Source organism: Mytilus galloprovincialis, chromosome 2, assembly GCF_965363235.1.
Source record: "Mytilus galloprovincialis chromosome 2, xbMytGall1.hap1.1, whole genome shotgun sequence".
Taxonomy (NCBI): domain Eukaryota; kingdom Metazoa; phylum Mollusca; class Bivalvia; order Mytilida; family Mytilidae; genus Mytilus; species Mytilus galloprovincialis.
Window position 1 is genome coordinate 11,702,643 of NC_134839.1, and position 19,512 is coordinate 11,722,154.

The 19,512-nt window shown below is 29.8% G+C and overlaps 1 protein-coding gene across 4 annotated transcripts in view; it reads left to right on the top strand.

The window, feature by feature from the left end:
* Positions 1 to 1,194: 1,194 nt before the first annotated feature.
* The window catches only part of LOC143062899 (uncharacterized), a 54,711-nt gene continuing 36,393 nt past the window's right edge, over positions 1,195 to 19,512 (top strand). For all 4 annotated transcript variants that reach the window (XM_076234713.1, XM_076234715.1, XM_076234714.1 and 1 more), the window contains exons 1-2: positions 1,195 to 1,302; positions 9,938 to 10,062. In XM_076234713.1, coding sequence (XP_076090828.1) covers positions 9,993 to 10,062 — 70 coding nt within the window. In that variant the 5' untranslated portion in view covers positions 1,195 to 1,302; positions 9,938 to 9,992. The remainder of the gene's footprint in view (positions 1,303 to 9,937; positions 10,063 to 19,512) is intronic.

Sequence of the window (19,512 nt, forward strand, 5' to 3'; positions counted from 1 at the left end):
GTCACATTTCATCAAAGATTTAATAAGACTTCAATATTGTTTGCTACCATGAGTTTCAGATATAATTTTGGTTGACAATTTTGAAAAATAATCAGTTTGAGAGTTTAAAACTAGTTTATTACACTTATTCCTAACTAATCGAAATTTTGTCCAGTCCGGAGCAAAATTTGTTTTTTGGCTCTTTTATCATGTTTATGGATACGATTTTTTTTACGAATCATCCTTTTGATATCAGCGGTAAGCCATGGTGGTTTATCTTTTCTGACTGTAATAATTCGGTTAGGAATGTTTTTATCTGCCTTGTCAATAAGTTCGTCCGTTATAGCACGTGCTATGACTTCGACGTTCTGCTGTTGTCTGCTCTATGGTCGGGTTGTTGTCTCTTTGGCACATTCCCCATTTCCATTCTCAATTTTATAGGAGGGTTTGGATGGGGTTAAATTATTAAAGAATAATGCCCTTAATCATGCCAAGAAATTGCCTCCGTTGAAATTCTGCAAATATCCCATAGAACAAATTACATGGATGATTAATATTGTCTATTTGGTATATGATCGTGTTCTTAACGACATGTACATAAAGGTTATAAATTAATTTGTCACAGTGAATGAAATCAAATCTTTAACTTCTAATGAGTGCCGTAGGAGGTCTACCGGAATTTTTAGCTAGCATTTCTTGGCATGTAAATGAAGATTAGAGAATAACGGGCAAAAAAAATGAAGATTAGAGAAATGCGTGGTCTATTTTTTTTAAGATTAGAGAAAAAAGTGGTGTAAATTAAATGTTTACAGAATAACAGACCCGCCCCCCGCCCCCCCCTTTTCCCATCCATGCAGACCCTCATATAGTGGGCTTAAACATGTTAGCGGAATCTCAACTCTCCCCTAACCCGGAGACCTAAAGAATAAAGACAATGATGTAATAGTACAACATTCGAACGAACTTCAAATATCAGTTGAAATAGTTCATTTTATCAGAGACATATATTTTGATTTTATTATAAATTCCAGTCACGTGAATTCCTAGCAATAATTTAGTAAAGAATTGTGTAAAAAATAACGTAAATAATGTACCCAGAAATTTTACAAGCATGTATTGCTACAAATTCAAAAGAATGTGGAAATGCTTTATAGTTTATACACACAGGATTGAACATAATGTAGGTTTCGTTTCGTTAACTATTCCGCAAATTAAATAACATTCCGGTTCAACCGGAACAAAAGAAAGGACGTACAAATGTGTTGTTTACAAGTCGATTTTGTTCGAAAATGCGATTTTTCAAGTTCATTTAACACATAACAGGTGAGAATTAATAACACTGACCCTCTTTACAAGCAAATAACAATGTATTACATTCATGTGCATGTTATCAAGGAACACACACCTGTCGTGTTATTTACCGGAAAGTAAGTTTTTGTATCCAGGTAAACGACGCCGTTACCTTGGTTATGTGTATTAACCAACTTTCTGATAGTCGATGATAGTAGCTTTTTCAGTTTTGATCAAAACCTTATGCACAGATCAATTTACATGCACTTTACTAATACTGAGCTTCTGTCCTTTTGGTTTCAAATTATTTCCACAAATTAAATAATAACATGTTTGAAAATGAAATAACTAAATTTAACAACATTATCAAATTATAATTTTATATGTATTTAATATAGTATATATATAAATATGAAAACATCAGAAGGTTCATGTATATTATAAAACCTGACTTGTAGATCTTTAAATCATTCAATAATCATTCAAGCCTATGCTTGTTTCATATTACACTGTATAACATGTACTGAATGTAAATTGTCTGAAATATACACATGTAGCACAGTATATGACCTTCTCCATAATTAGTCTCTTAATTGATAAAATAGATTGCAAAATAAAGCAGTTAGCAATTTTGGAATAAAACGGAAGCTACATGTACATGATTTGTGATGGGATTTTGTACATGTACATTTTTTTTGTTTGTACTAAATACATATAGCGTTATAAATAATACATGTATATACATAGTAGGTATTTATCTGAGTTTTAAATTATTGTTTTCATTTAAACAATAGCATTAATAATATTTGCCAATTTTTAAACCTATTACCCTCAATCTACCATTAAAGTTTTATTAAAGCTTTTAATTTTTAAACTTAAAGTTTTCTTCTAAATGACAAATGCCTATTTTAAAAAATGTGTATACCTGAGGCTACTATAACACATTGTGTCAGTAGTCTCGGATAGAATATGGATTATGGAAATTTATGCAGATTCTGATATATATATATATATATATATATATATATATATATATATATATATATATATATATATCAATAATCAAATTTATAAAATTAAAAAAACCTTATTGGTGAATTAAAAAAAATGGATTATACATTATCATGTAAGTAAATTTATAATAGAATTTTACAATCTTTAATTTCAATAGCATTTGCAGTCATCTATGATATAAGGACAGAGGGGCACATTTAAATGTTTTTTTTTGTTGAAAGAGACAATCTAAATATGTCTATAACCAAGTCTTTTTGCTCATTGTTGAAGGTTGTATGGTGACCTTTAGTTGTAAATTTATGTGTCTTTTGATCTCTTGTGGAGAGTTGCCTCACTGAGTGGCAATCATACCACATTTTCTAATTTTAACTCCTGTGTTTTAACGACTATTACTTAATTTGGTTGACATAACTAAATCCTTTTCTTGTGAACATGGGGGCCTAGGTGGCCCATAGACTAAGTAGTTCTGCTTCTGTAATCACTAGCCATTCAACACTGAGGTTGTGAGTTTGAACCCTGCCCGAGCAGGTGCACTTGACTCCAATCTTAATTGACTAGGATTGTCAATTTTCCTATCGAAGGTTGGTGGTTTTCTCAGGGCACCCTGACTTCCTCCACCAATAAAAACTGTCCGCCACAAAATAGCCCAAAAGTGGCGCTTAAAAATGGTGTTTAAACACAAACAATCAATCTTGTGAACATATGAAAGATGTACATGTATATTACTTGATTGATTAATCATACTTAATTTATTTTTAATTCAAGGAGCCAAGAAAATTGGCCATTGCATACATGTACCATCTCCTTAATTTAAGAGAAATATTGACAACCAAAAGTAAATTTTATGGTTGTTAACATGAAATTCTTGTACAATGTTGTATGAAATCAATAAAAAGAAGTCTCAAGTTTTCATTTCAATCTTAAATTTATCAACCTTCTTATTCATGATATTTTTTCTTTATTTCTAAACATATATACGTATATAATCAATCATTCAAAAAAATTTGGCAATGCAAAAAAGAACAAACTCTTTGGTACTTTTCTGGGTAATGATGTTAAAATGTGAATACATTTTGTAATAATAGAAAAAAAAATGAGCTTAGCTCACGACATATTTATTTTAATTGATCGTTTTGTTGCTGTCTTACTTACAATGTATGCTTGAAATCATATCTTCTTTAAATTCATAAATTGAATTTGCAGTCTACCCGGCATCATCTTCCATTTCTGTGTAAGACAGTATCAGTAAATTTTATTTCATTTATATAAACATGGTGAATGTATATGAAAATTTCATGTATAATTACTAATCATACATGTATAAACAGATGGTTGAAAAATAAAGTCAACAGTCCTTATCTAATACTTTGGTTGTTCTACCAACAGTTGAGCACCTTCTCCAAACAAAAAAGTATGTTTACTGTACTAACTACCCTAATTTTTATCCCCAACTGTAAAGTGTTTTTGACTATTTTTACTTAAGCACTGTTCAAGTCACAGTGTTGCTTCATATTCTCAATGTAATAAAAAATTAAAAAAATTCCCTACCTACCATATTTTTTTTTTCAGCATGTGACAGTATTACTGTAAACACACACACTTTTTTAGCTCACCTGACCTGAAAGGTCAAGTGAGCTTTTCTCATCACTTGGCGTCCGTCGTCTGTCATCCGTAAACTTTTAAAAAAATCTTCTACTCTGAAACTACTGGGCCAAATTTAACCAAACTTGGCCACAATCATCCTTGGGGTATCTAGTTTAAAAAATGTGTCCGATGACCTGGCCATCAAACCAAGATGGCCGCCATGGCTAAAAATAGAACACAGGGGTAAAATGTATATTTTGACTTATATCTTTAAAACCAAAGCCTTTAGAGCAAATCTGACAGGGATAAAATTGTTGATCAGGTCAAGATCTATCTGCCCTGAAATTTTCAGACAAATCGGACAACCTGTTGTTGGGTTGCTGCCCCTGAATTGGTAATTTTAAGGAAATTTGGCAGTTTTTGGTTATTATCTTGAATACTATTATAGATAGAGATAAACTGTAAACATCAATAATGTTCAGCAAAATAAGAACTACAAATAAGTCAACACGACCAAAATTGTCAGTCAACCCCTTAAGGAGTTATTGCACTTTACAGTCAATTTTAACAACTTTGTCGTCATTTTTTGTAACTTGTACAAAAATCTTCTTCTCTGAAACTACTGGGCCAAATTTAAACTAACTTAGCCACAATCATCCTTGGGGTATCTAGTTTAAAAAATGTGTCCGATGGCCGCCATGACTAAAAGTAGAACACAGGGGTAAAATGTAGATTTGGCTCTTATCTTCAAAACCAAAGCATTTACAAATGTAGAGCAAATCTGACATTGGGTAAAATTGTTGATCAAGTTAAGAAATATCTGCCCTGAAATTTTCAGACAAATTTGACAACCTGTTGTTGGGTTGCTGCCCCTGAATTGGTAATTTTAAGGAAAGGAGTAGGGGCAATAAGGCCTTTATTTGGCCCAAAAATTACTGCAAATTTAAAAGTTATCATACATATTTTAAAATTACTGAGAAGTATCTCAGGTAGAAGGTATTCAGAAAAACAAAATAATTTTGGACATAAAACAAGTTAACATGGCAACAAATCATGCCTTAATTTGCATATTTTGTAAAATTTTGTGATTTTCCTTGTTTTTCATCAAATTTTTAAGTATATTTTCGATTGGAAAAGTATGTGCGCACGCAAGAAACAACTTTATATTTGGTGAGATTTTGTCAATAGTAATGATAAAGCTTCAGTTAAATTATTTTGTTGTTTCTTGGTTGCGCACGATGTTTCCACAACAGAAATAAAGATAGAAAACTGCATAAATTCTGAATTTTCATCGTTTTTGTGAAAACAGTATATATTATGACGTAATTGTGACGTCATCACATAAGAATCTTAATGTTTTTCATTTATATTTCTTGACCCTATGCATTTCTAAAGATTATGTTCCAATTTGAAAAAGTTATCAAACATTTTATTTTCTTGGGCCAAAACCATGCCTTAATTACTCCTTTGGCAGTTTTTAATTATTATCTTGAATACTTTTATAGATAGAGATAAACTTCAAACAGCAATAATGTTCAGCAAAGTAAGATCTACAAATAAGTCAACATGACCAAAATTGTCAGAGAACCCCTTAAGGAGTTATTGTCCTTTATAGTCAATATTGAACAACTTTTCGTCATTTTTGTAACTTGTACAAAAATCTTCTTTTCTAAAACTATGGGCCAAATTTAACCAAACTTGGCCACAATCATTACTAGAGTATCTATTTTAAAAAAGTATCTAATGACCTCGCCTACCAACCAAGATGGCTGACATCAGTCAATACAGTAACAGGTGAGCGACACAGGCTCTTGAGAGCCTCTAGTTGATTGGTCTTATACATAGGGTTACACTGTATCTTAACAGGTAGTCTGAACATTCTTGGGAGATGTTATTCTGATGAACTAAGATAAATACATGTATGACAAGCAATGCAGCTCATCAACCAGCATGGGGCTATTACCTCTGTCAAAAGTATGATACACACAATGTTTAACCCCATCACACTGTGTATATGCTTGTTGCAAGAGCAGGAGCCTGTATTTTAGTGATTTTCGTTGGTCACTTTCTTTCATATTTGTATTTTTTTTTATTGTGTGTAGACTTATAAGGACCTTGGTTTTCTTGTTTGAAATATTTCACATTTTGTCATTTTAGGCCCTTTTTAGCTGAAAATTGTAAAGTATAGGTTTAGCTCATTGTGAAAGACCTTTAGTTGCTAATTACATCTATGTAATTTGGTCTCTGGTGGACATGTAGTTGATTAATTGGCAATCATACCACATCTTCTTATTTTTATATAAAAACTCTTTTCAAACAGAAATGTTAACAATACAAAGACCAACAAGACAAGATCTACTATCATGATAAACCTTAATCATGATAGTAGATCTTATATTGCTGGTGTTTAACATTTCTTTTCGATACAAGATTATGCTGAAATTCATCCATGATGGTTAGTAGCAGGACCCTAATGGATAAAATCATCCATGATGGTTAGTAGCAGGACCCTAATGGATAAAATCATCCATGATGGTTAGTAGCAGGACCCTAATGGATAAAATCATCCATGATGGTTAGTAGCAGGACCCTAATGGATAAAATCATCCATGATGGTTAGTAGCAGGATCCTAATGGATAAATTGTTCAAACAGATACCCTAAGAACAATTGTTGCTAGAATTTGTTTTGCTTTCCTTGATACTTTTAGAAATGGTTTTATTCACCTGATGGCAATAACACAGACTGGTCCTTTTGGCCGATGGGTTAAGTAGTTGGTGTGAAAGTTTTGTTTTATGTACATGTAGCTTACTCATATGATTTTATGTTGTTAAGTACTGATAAATAGTCTACTTTATTCTAATGTCTTTGCTGAAACAGTCTATCCTTGTATGCACTTTATATGATTTACTTTCTGTTCCAATTTACAAAAAACAAAGTTTGGTTTAAATATACAGTTTAAGTAAAGAAATGAAAATTTATTTATTTGCATTGTAGCAAAAAGCTTAAATATTCTGTTCCATTAAACTTAACATTGAGGTAAAGTCATATCTATACCTTATTTAAATCTATCAATCAATAAATACAATAAAATTATAAACATCCATTTAATAAATTTTGCAATGGGGACAAAGACAGTAAGTTTAGATTGCTTTAAATGTCGTCATATCTACACCTTAACTAAATGGTATGCTTTGTAAAGAATGAAATACCTAGTATACAAAGTTCCGTGGATGAAATATTGGAGTTGTGACTATAGGAAGTTGTCACCCTGCCAACTTATCATGTCTGGTATATTTAATGATTAATAGTAAGGAGTGGAGAGAGGGTATAAAACTTAAATGACCATCCATATATCTGTAGGACACTTCTCAAAGACATTGGTAAGGTCTGAAGTGATTATTTTATGGTTTAAAACCATAATTCTGATACATCCCAAACAGGAGAAATAGATTATCCCTGTATGATTTTTTTCCTCGTAAAGTTTATGTATATTTGAAGATAATGGTGAACATCAAACGACCTATACCAAAAAGGAGGATATAAGTACATGTATTATGTTTTATTGATGTTTTTTTGTTCTTTAAGTCCACCAGTTTGTTTATTCACCTATAAAAGCATATATGAGGTACCATTGCTACAGACATAAAACTTCTGCATAAATAAAAAAAATCATGTACTTCTGCCTTTATATATGAATAGATGAGAACTACACAACATGTGTGTACACCAGAGACATTTGTACATGTTAATATCAAAAGGACAGTTTTATTTTAAATATTTGTTCAAAGTACATTTCAAGTTTAAGTGATCATGGTAAACTTTTGGTTTAAATTTGAAGTTATAAAGTTGCACAATATCAAGTACCACTATATGTGTTGTCAACATGGTGTTTGCTACACATCGGGTATGAAGTATTCAATATATCTATCAAAAAGAAGATTTTACCTACATTGTATGAGTTAGAATTAAAGTTTTAGCTAGTACAAATGTCAGGAATCTGATGTTCAGTAGTTGTCATAAGTTGATGTGGTTTATAAGTGTTTCTCGTTTCTTGTTTTTTTTATATAGATTAGCTAGACCGTTGGTTTTCCCGTTTGAATGGTTTTACACTTGTAATTTGTAGGGCCCTTTATATCTTGATGTTTTCAGTGTGAGCCAAGGCTCCGTGTTGAATACAGTACTTTGACCTATAATGGTTTACTTTTATAAATTGTGACTTGGATGGAGAGTTGTCTCATTGGCACTCATACCACATCTTCTTATATCCCTAGTTCTATGTGTATATGAAGGATGTGCTGTCAGAATAAGTATAAGCTGTACTGTCGCTGTCAGTGTTGCTTTGATCAAGGTCATTTGGTCTCTTCATTGGCAATCCTTCCACATTTTCTAATTTTAATATTGACTATTCTTGCTGAATTTGTTACTTTTACATTTCAATTCCAGTCTGTAGATTTAAAGGAATATATCACATTATTTTGACAATAATTAAATCATTCATATTTAATGACATTATTGTGGTAGCTATACAATTGAGTAATATGACTGTAAAGACCAATATAAAAGTAATTAGTTTCTTTGGAAGAAGTTTAAGAAATATCAATGAAATGAAATGAACTATTTTGTGAAGACAGCATTTTAAAATTTGCTCATAAATTTTATGATTTGGAGCTTCAAATAAATGGAAATTTCAGTTACTGTGCACTTTGAAAAGTCTTTCTTTTTTGTGGTTTGGTTGCTGTCTCATTGATGTATGATATACCAAACATCTATTATTCATGTTATGTAGTTCTTAAATGACATATGTCTTTCAAAGCAGGAGTAAGCGTTGTTAATTTAGGTAAGAAATAGATTTTTTTTGGTCCATATTTCAAACATTTTTCATTTTTACTGTTGTGTCGATTTATATTCGTATAATGGATAGATACTGGTATAAATACAAAGGGAGGTCAAAGATTGTTGCCAAGGATTTTATCCTGGTACAAAAATGTATTAACACAATATAAGTCCAATCCATAAGAATGCAATGTTTAGTTTTTTTCGCTGCACTTAGTGTCTATAAGTTAAACTGTCTCTTAGCATTCATCTATTATTTTTCAATCATTTTCCCATAAATTTCTAACTAATGTACAGTACCTAGCAAAACCTTATTTCTTTAATGTACATTTAAGTAATGAAACCAAAGCATTACATAACAACAACATTGCAAAAGACCGATGGACATGCATGTAGATTTCTATTTAAAAAATCTGATCAAAACGATTATTCCTAGATCATTATAATGATCTTAATCCACTGGATTTAACAGATATTTATCTACCACAATAGTCAATACAGTATGTAGTCACATTGATTTAGATTGAGTTACATAAGTAAACATTTGTTTACCAAACAGTATGCTTTATGTTTGTTAAACGAAATGGTAGTAGGAGTGATGTATTCATAGTAGTGTACATATATGTAAAATATCTTAAATATTCAAGGTGAGTTGATTTACTTACAACCTATATTCTATTTACTGTAAATTCAAAAATTATTGCTTGCATTTATTATTGCAATTTTGTCATTTTAGACTTAAATGCGATTTTAATTTGTGATTTTGAATAAAAAAAAATCCTGTATAATTCATATAAAAAATTTCAAATTGTCCTTTTGCATTTTTTGCAATATTTAAAACATCGCAATAATTTTTAAATTTACAGTAACACCAAATAAAGTGATATCTGATATTAGATAGCACTCTGCACTTGCCCCTTATTTAGGTATGGTTGTCTTAATTTGCGGTAGACTTTATTAATTATTGATTAGATTGAAATCAGTGATGTTATTAAATCTAAGGATTTTTAATTAGAGTTACAATGGTTTAAGACAAGCAATTAGGTGATTGCCTAAAGGAAATACTTATAGTGCAGTTTCAACACGTTATTAAGAGAAGGGTCTAACTTTGCTATTGCAAATAAAACCAAAAATGATGACCAGAAATTTGACGATTGATTGATTTTTATGTGATGGACATTAAATGTGATTTGAACTTCAAACAAAAAAATAATTATTGGATTTTGTTCTTTCAGGAATCAAAAAAAGATCATGGATTAAAGCAGCTAGCATTTTACATCAGTTCTTAAAATGGCACTGTTAGAATACAGTGAAGATTTCGAGTTGGATGATGATGGAATTTTAAGAGATTCTAACTCACGTAAGTTGATAGCAATAGATACCAGTAATGTTATAAATTATTATTTTTTAGAACCAGTACAGTTTTGTCTTGTGCTCAGTCTTGATCAGTGGAAATTGAAGCTTTCACCATACATTTTTCCATAAGGACAAAATATTTGATCTTTTAAAACTGGACTAACATGTTTTTCAGACTTGTTTAGTGTTAGACAATGTGTTGACACATACACATAGTAAAGAGTTATAAAAAGCTGAAAATTATTCAGACCAAAAATGTTTCTAAATCTGTCTCTCCGGGCAGTACTGCTTGTGCAGCATTTGTTATCAACTTTGGTTGAATTCAGAACACTCTTTTCAAACAAAAATGGTTCTTAAATTTATGAGAAATTAGTCTTTCTCTTAAATTTAGTGTATTAAATATTCAATAACCAACTATATATTTTAAGATTTATTGCCCTTATACCTTTAATTTATTAAGTAAATACAAGTAAAAAATGTACTAGATGTTTGACATTATGACAATAGAAAACCAGCTTTCATAAAATTATGTAGTTTTTACCACAGATCATTGATAATAGAATTGAGAATGGAAATGGGGAATGTGTCAAAGAGACAACAACCCGAGCAGAAAATAATGCTTATTTTATTTGCCTTGTTTTAGACCCATTGGTGGCTTTGTGCTGTTTTCTGCACTTTGGTCGGGTTGTCTCTTTGACACATTTGCCATTTCCATTCTCAATTTTGTTAATACATGTACTTGTAATAAAACCAGATAATATACATATTACTGTGCTTATCCAGTGACCTTTGGGGTATCACAATAGCAATGGCCAAAACAGTTTACCAAATTGCAGTTAGATTTCTTCTCCAACTAACTGATCAACTGGTAAAATATTTTAGCAGATTGCTCAAGTGAAATGTTGTTAGTATGAAGTGAGTGCTGTAAATTCAAAAGTAATACTTATCATCCAGATCCAGTTAGTTGATATCTTTGTAATTCTTTTCAAAAACAATAATGACTTACTATAGTATGAGTCACTGAATAAGAAGGTCTAATATTGACAAGGAAACTTCTATCATAAATAGATTTTATAAATAAATAGTTCAAAACATTGTTTTGTAAGTCTATAATTTATAGCTCCGTTTTCCAACAACAAGTTAGTGCATAATTGTAATTTGGATTTTTTTTTCTAAAGCAATTACTTATCTGCTACCATTAAAGGGAAATAATTTACATTACTGAAAATCAGCAAAATGTTGTTACAATTTTTGTCTGACAAATATTAACTTTCCTCATTTAATTTGTTTGTAACATTACTTTTATGATTATTAAACTTTTATCCTCTGTTTTGAAAAGAAACAATGAAATTTATTTTTAAGATGATTAAAATTTTGAAAAAAAACTGTTAAAAACCTATTACTGAAAACATTCAAAGTTCTATAAATCATACAAATTCCACTGTAAATTAAGAAAGTATCACCAGTCCAGTAGTCAGTAATTTTATTTTGACATGAATTTTTATTGATATGGTAAAATTATAGATTAACAGCTGTTTTGCCAAACTTTGCATTGTTCAAAGTACTAATTATATAAGGATTCTCTACCATGGAGCACAAGATAACTTATAAGCAGTATTTGTCAAAACCTTTGTAATTTGTGTCCTAAATGCCTATCAACTTCCTCCTAATTTGGCAATTCATTTTTTTTTTATTCAAGTCGTATTGATGATTTTTTTGTAGGCAAAATCAGAAGCCTGGTATCATTGATTAATTTTTTAGTGTACAATAACTCAATAAAAATTATTTCCCTTTAATGCCAGCAGATCAGTAATTTGTATAGAAAATATTATACGAATCATAATTACACAATAACTTTGTCTTAGAAGACAAAGCTATAAAATATACATCTACAAAACAATGGTTTGAACTATTTATTTATAAAATCTATTTATGATAGAAGTTTCCTTGTCAATATTAGACCTTCTTTATTCAGTGACTCATACTATAGTAAGTCATTATTGTGTTTGAAAAGAATTACAAAGATATCAACTAACTAGATCTGGATGGTAAGTATTACTTTTGAATTTACAGCACTCACTTCATACTAACAACATTTCACTTGAACAATCTGCTAAAATATTTTACCAGTTGATCAGTTTGTGGGAGAAGAAATCAAACTGCAATTTGGTAAACTGTTTTGGCCATTGCTATTGTGATACCCCAAAGGTCACTGGATAAGCACTGTAAAAAACAGATCAATAAAGCAAAGTGAAACATTTCAGTGTGTGCTTTCTTGTTTATATAAAGCGATACTTGTATGTACATCTAAAATGATTCATATTGGGCCTAATTTAATATATTGTTTGTTTCCCCAATCCCAACCCTGCCCAGCCAAGTGTGGGTAGGTAGGTAGGGAAATAAAAAAAAAGCTTTAAAAAAGCTTTAAAATATTGGACAATACGGCAAGCCTGAAAATTGGAAATGAATAAAATTATATTTGACTAAGTTTTGACAATAAAATTTTATGAGTATCATCGTTTTTACAGGGTCGGTCGGGATTGGGGAAACAAACAATATTTTATTTTAGGCCTTGTTTGTACAAATAATGTTCCTGAATGTATCAGATGAACTATAAAGGAATTATTATCAGCCTTTTAACTTTGACTAAAGTAATTAAAATTATTGCTTGTATAGCATTATACCTTAATAACCGATTGATTGTGAAGAATGGATGTAATTGCCTTTTGAAATGTATTTTAATATCGTAACGTTATAGTTTAATTATACCCAAAATATGTATAGTCAGGGTATTGAAAATGCATAAGAAAATTGCATTGAAAAATGAGTTTAAATTTAATTTGTGAAAAGAAAGTTAATATAATAGCTAGGACACAGCTCTGTGTAAGGTATGTAGTTATATCTTAGATTCCACGAAATAATTTTACCATCTTCGTTAGGAAATAATCAAAAAGTCTGTGTAGATATATTTACAGTGACTTGACTGTTAGTGTTGCTATCCACCAATTGCAACTCATTCAAAATTTTGACCAAATTGCAATTTGTTTTATAAAATCAAATTGTTCAACTGGTCAGAATATTGAACAAATTGTTCAGTCAAAATGTGAAAGTGCAAGGTGATAAAATAAAATATACTTACAATCCTATAAGACTTTAACTCCACTTTATTGATGGAATTACTAAATCAGTCTATCAATCTGTATAGTTATATTATAGCCATTACCATACTAAAGGTGAACTGTTTTATTTTTAATTGCTATAAAAATGGCCAAACTAAGCTTTTATATAGTTTTTCTTTCGAAAAGTATTCTATATTCATAAGAATCACACATTATGTGAATAAAAACATTTCATATTCAGTAAAATATTTGTGAAATTGCAATATGTTTGTAGGAAGGGGAGATAATCTTTTTTGGTTTCAAAAAATCTTTATTCAAAAGAATAGTATTTTAGGTTATCTCGACAAGGAAACTTATCAATAGCATATTGTTATTTCACACATATTTTACTGAATATATGATGAATTATTTTAAATGATATATGATTCTTAAAAATATAAAATCCTTTTTATTTTTAATTGCTATAAAAATGTCCAAACTAAGCTTTTATATAGTTTTTCTTTTGAAAAGGATTTTATATTTATAAGAATCATATATCATTTAAAATAATACATCATATATTCAGTAAAATATGTGTGAAATAACAATATGCTATTGATAAGTTTCCTTGTGGAGATAACCTACAATACTATTCTTTTGAATAAAGATTTTTTGAAACCAAAAAAGATTATCTCCCCTTCCTACAAACATATTGCAATTTCACAAATATTTTACTGAATATTAAATGTTTTTATTCACATAATGTGTGATTCTTATGAATATAGAATACTTTTTGAAAGAAAAACTATATAAAAGCTTAGTTTGGACATTTTTATAGCAATTACTGTGCTTATCCAGTGACCTTTGGGGTATCACATTAGCAAAGACCAAAACAGTTTACCAAATTGCAGTCAGATTTCTACTCCAACTAACTGATCAACTGGTAAAATATTTTAGCAGATTGCTCAAGTGAAATGTTGTTAGTATGAAGTGAGTGCTGTAAATTAAAAAGTTATACTTACCATCCAGATCCAGTCAGTTGATACCTTTGTCAATCATTTCTAACACAAATAATATCTTACTATAGTATGAGTCACTGAATAAAATGGTCTAATTTTAACATGGAAACTTCTATCATAAATAAATATTATAAATGAATAGTTCAAAACATTGTTTTGTAGGTGTATATTCTATAGCTTTGTCTTCTAAGATGAAGTTATTGTGCAATTGTGATTCGAATAACATTTTGTATACAAATTACTGATCTGCTGGCAATAAAGGGAAATAATTTACATTACAAATAATCAGCAAAATTTTGTTCTGTCTGACAAATATCATATTTCCCCATTTAATTTGTTGTAACATTATTTCTGTTATTATTTAACTTTTATCCTCTGTTCTAAAACGAACAATGAAACTTATTTAATGATGAAAGACGATTAACAGCTGTTTTGCAAAATGTTGAATTGTTCAAAGTATAAAGGATTGTCTACCAAGGAGTACAAGATATCTTATAAGCAGTATTTTGCAAAACCTTTCTAATTTGTGTTTTACATGCCCTTCAATTTCATACTAATTTTGCATTTCATTTTTTTTTTATGAATCTTTTGTAGGCAAAATCATAAGCCTCGTATCATTGATTAAATTTTATGTGTACATTTGAACTCAATATAAATTATTTCCCTTTAATGACAGCAGATCAGTAATTTGCATAAAAAATGTTATTCGAATCACAATTGCAAAATAACTTCATCTTAGAAGACAAAGCTATAGAATATACACCTACAAAACAATGTTTTGAACTATTCATTTATAATATTTATTTATGATAGAAGTTTCCATGTTAAAATTAGACCATTTTATTCAGTGAATCATACTATAGTAAGATATTATTTGTGTTAGAAATGATTGACAAAGGTATCAACTGACTGGATCTGGATGGTAAGTATAACTTTTTTATTTTACAGCACTCACTTCAAACTAACAACATTTCACTTGAGCAATCTGCTAAAATATTTTACCAGTTGATCAGTTAGTTGGAGTAGAAATCTGACTGCAATTTGGTAAACTGTTTTGGTCTTTGCAAATGTGATACCCCAAAGGTCACTGGATAAGCACTGTAAAAATAAAACAGTTCACCTTTAGTATGGTAATGGCTATAATATAACTATACAGATTGATAGACTGATTTAAAAATACCATCAATAAAGTGGAGTTAAAGTCTTATAGGATTGTAAGTATGTTTTATTTTATCACCCTTGCACTTTCAGTCTTGACTGTGGTTTTCTACAGCAGTTGGTTCAAATTTGTGACCAGTTGAACAATTTGGTTTAATAAAACAAATTGCAATTTGGTCAAAATTTTGAATGAATTGTAATTGGCGGATAGCAACACTTACAGTCAAGTCACTGTAACAATATCCACAAGTTGACTCCTATATAAATAATTGCAACTGAAATGACATATTTTTGTAACTGGATCAATATTTTAGACCAAAAGGGTCGGTCGGGCTGTTTCGGCAGAAATCCCACTAGAATTTTTCTACTGAATTTTAGTTTCAATTTTAAAGGAATGTGCACTTTTAAATGCACATTCAACTTCAAAAGCATTATATGTTCTTTTTGAAATCTGACACAAACATTGTTTAGTAATATTCATGGATTACAAATGAGAGGATTCTTGTAGCTTCTAGTGCTGGTATTCTACTAGTCTGTCTCAGAAGAAAGAAGTGACCAACGATGCTTTCTTTATGCATGCCTGTTGGGAGTATTTTATTGAGTGAAGAGAGTGCAAGACAAGGAAATCTTTAAGATTTCAGGACTCTGACAATTCGTATATTCTTGCTTGCGTTTGATTATTTTTCTCATCTGTCTAACATTCAATTGTTTGGTGGAAAGGTAGGATGTGTTGTCTTAGTCAGAAGGTTTAGTACAGGAATTCTTTGGATCATGCATATTATCCAACATTTGTCTAAGTGATATGTAACCAACAAAAAGCTGCAAATTATATTTCTTTGAAAATTTCAAACACAGTATTGGTACAACGCTATAAAGCCTCTTTATATTACATTTTGATTAAGTGAGGAGAGGGACATATAAAAAAGTCTATGCACTTACCACATACATGTACACATGTATGCAGTCCTAAAAAAAGGAGATGGGGGGGGGGGGGGGGTCCCTTCCCTTCTTATTCCACCTCTGATTCTAAGATATTGTTACAAACTGATAGCTAATTAAGTAATTACATCAAGTCCTTTTATTACATGATATTTTGTCTAAATTTTGAACATATTAGGTATCAATATTTATTGGTTTAAATTATTTCCGCCATATAGATATAGTCTTCTTTACAAAATGTAACTTCAGTATATTATTAGTATGACCTCCAGTTAAGTTATTAGAACTTTGTTTCTTTGACTTGGACACACAAATCATAGATCTAGCCTTGGTTATTATGATAAGAGATTCACGTCAATAGCCAATCAAGTTGCAGTGTGACTATTTCCAAAGTAAGCCCTCATCAAATTAAAATAGTCAAGCCTTGTTTAGCATTTAAACATTTTCTTTAGAGAATAAATGAAGAATAAAAAATCAAAATATTTGATAGTACTTCAACAGGTTTTTAAGACATCCTTCAAATAAAGTATTTTTAATCCCTGTTGTGGATATATTTTTTTCTAAGTGACTTCAGGTGAGTTTAAAAAATTTGCTACTGGAAATTATAGAATTGATAAATTAATTACAAAAAAACTTTCAGTTTGTTTTGATTTTACTATTTAAAAAAAACTTTCAATTGATTTTATTTTATTAGCTTTTCTGTATTTATACCAAATATCTAATATCTTATATTGGAGGAATTCAGTAACACTAGAATATATTCTCACAAAATTGCTGTACAATTGGGCAAGTGTAATGTTACAAACAGTTTTCAAATTTCTCTGGCAGTACATCAACTGAGCATGCACAAAAGCATATAAAACCAGATTGATAACAGTTTCCTAAATTGTGAAATTTTCTTAAAAATTGGCATTGTCGTTGGAAAAAAGATTGTTACAAAGACAAGTTTAGGAAGCACAAAACACTACATTTATACCTCATATCTCAAGTATTTCTGACTTTGAATGGTTTCAGGTGAGTTGCAGCTCAATGGAATCGCGTTCTCTTACTTAAGTAGTATAGATTGCGTAACCTGACATTTTAGTGGATGCACTTAAAGTGTGGAATTACATTGTTCGAACACATTATAATGAAGAGATTAGTATTACGTGTATTCTGTGACCTTTTTTTGGTATTTGTCTAGATCTATGTTTACTTTGCACACTTTAGAATTCACTTAAATGATCATAAATATATCTTATAAGCAGGTTTATATTACGTTATACAAAGAAGCACATACAAACAAGTTAAATCAAAAATTTATCACCATTCATTCTTAGATGTATTAGATATATGTAAGAATTTTTCACCTTACATGGTGAGATTGATTTGAACTTATATGATTTTGGATTGACACAATTATCTGGTGTGTTGTGTTAATGGAACATGAATACATTTAAAGATAATATCCGAAAACTGTTATTGAAATAATTAAAGATTTCTATGTTTAATATTCTCGGTAGTGTATTTGTAAATATTTTCATGTGTGGACAAGTATATAGATCAGGATTTTAATTTAATAGGACATTAAATGTACATTCCTTAAGGTAAATAAGCAAATATATATGCTTAGATTCTAGAACCACTATACAAACTATATCATACTTGATTTTTCATCTGCTGATTTGTATTTTTAAAGCAGATCTAGGGTCGTATTCTCAATGTTATCCTGCAAGTATATGATAATCTCTTTGGAGATTTTCACAATCCTTCAAATATATATATAGAAAAGAGTGAAAATGGGCTGAAAAAAAAATATTTGCTTCATTGGAAAGACTGTTATTTCAAATAAGTTGGGAAACAAGAGTGGTTACAAGACCCTTATTTCTAATTATCAAAAAGTTAAAAGTGAATTAGGGTTTCATTTGGAACATTGTTTTAGCCTTGCTCCTTTCTGTCTGTCCCACATCATGTACATGGTTTGTTCTGCTTATCTCTCCTTCAGTTTTCAGGTTATTACGATGTATCTTGTACATATACCAATTTTGTGCATACAATTAGGATTTGGATTTTTGTCAGACTTTTATTTTAAGATATAACTTCAGATTTATAAGTATAATTTTACAACTGTCAGATGAGACGAATAGGATTCAGAAATCTTAAAATCTCATAAGTATTTTTTCAGAATACATAATGCAACAAATAGATCATTTTTAAAGTGTTTATTTCAGGATGCTTAATGTTACCTTTTTCTTTCTTCATAAAATATAGGTTCTACAGTTAAGCAAACAAGACTTTTGGAAATTATACTAAAATCCCCTGATTTCTTACCTATAAAAGGTAGCTATGCTACATAAACCTAAAATGTTGATATGCTTACTTCCCAAGGCTCACAGTTATTGACATAAAACTTGGTCAAGGTATATTTATTGCTGTGATTTAAATATCTATTGACTTTAGATGCCTCCTATATAATATTACAAAATATAATACCAACTTTCTATATAAATTGTTAGATTTAAAAAATGTGGATTATCTTAAGGATTTATTGAATTTTCTTTGTGTGATCTAAAATTTCTGGTATGTACATCTTGTTAATGTTTTATTTAGTGAATTTGAATAGGGGTTGGGGGGATTGGATGCTTCAGATTTAATTAAGGGCATATTGATGGAAAGATTTTTTTATAAAACTGAACCAGGAATTATATACACAACTACTGATAGAAACCTAGATTGATGTTATTGACACATTGACGTCTATTTTCTGCTCATTGTATAGTTATGGGAAAATACTGCAGCACTTCAAGTTTTTAAATAGAAGTTATTTTGTATCACGCTAATTTATTATTTCCTCTGAACAGAGGACCCACTTTTTCATGTCTTATGTTGTACAAATATGGCAAATTACCATGTTTTTAAAGGGTAATACCTAGGAAATGTTCAATAATTTTTTTAAATTGAGATGCAGAAACCTGTTAGCACTAGGTTCTAAAGATTTCCCAACATTCATGTAACATCTTGATTTAGTCTTGTGGTGTTATATGATAGGAGTAGTTAATAAACATTTTGACTGCCCTTTATTTTGTTCATTCTAACATTTTTGTATTCAATGTGGTGAATCTTACTTCTAAAATGATATTCTGCAGGAAGGGGGTATTTTTTTTTTATTTGTGTATGCATTTTACAGGGCACAATCTAAACAAATAAATATTTATAAAAAATGATAAATTGTTGGGAGACATATTATATTTTAGATTAATA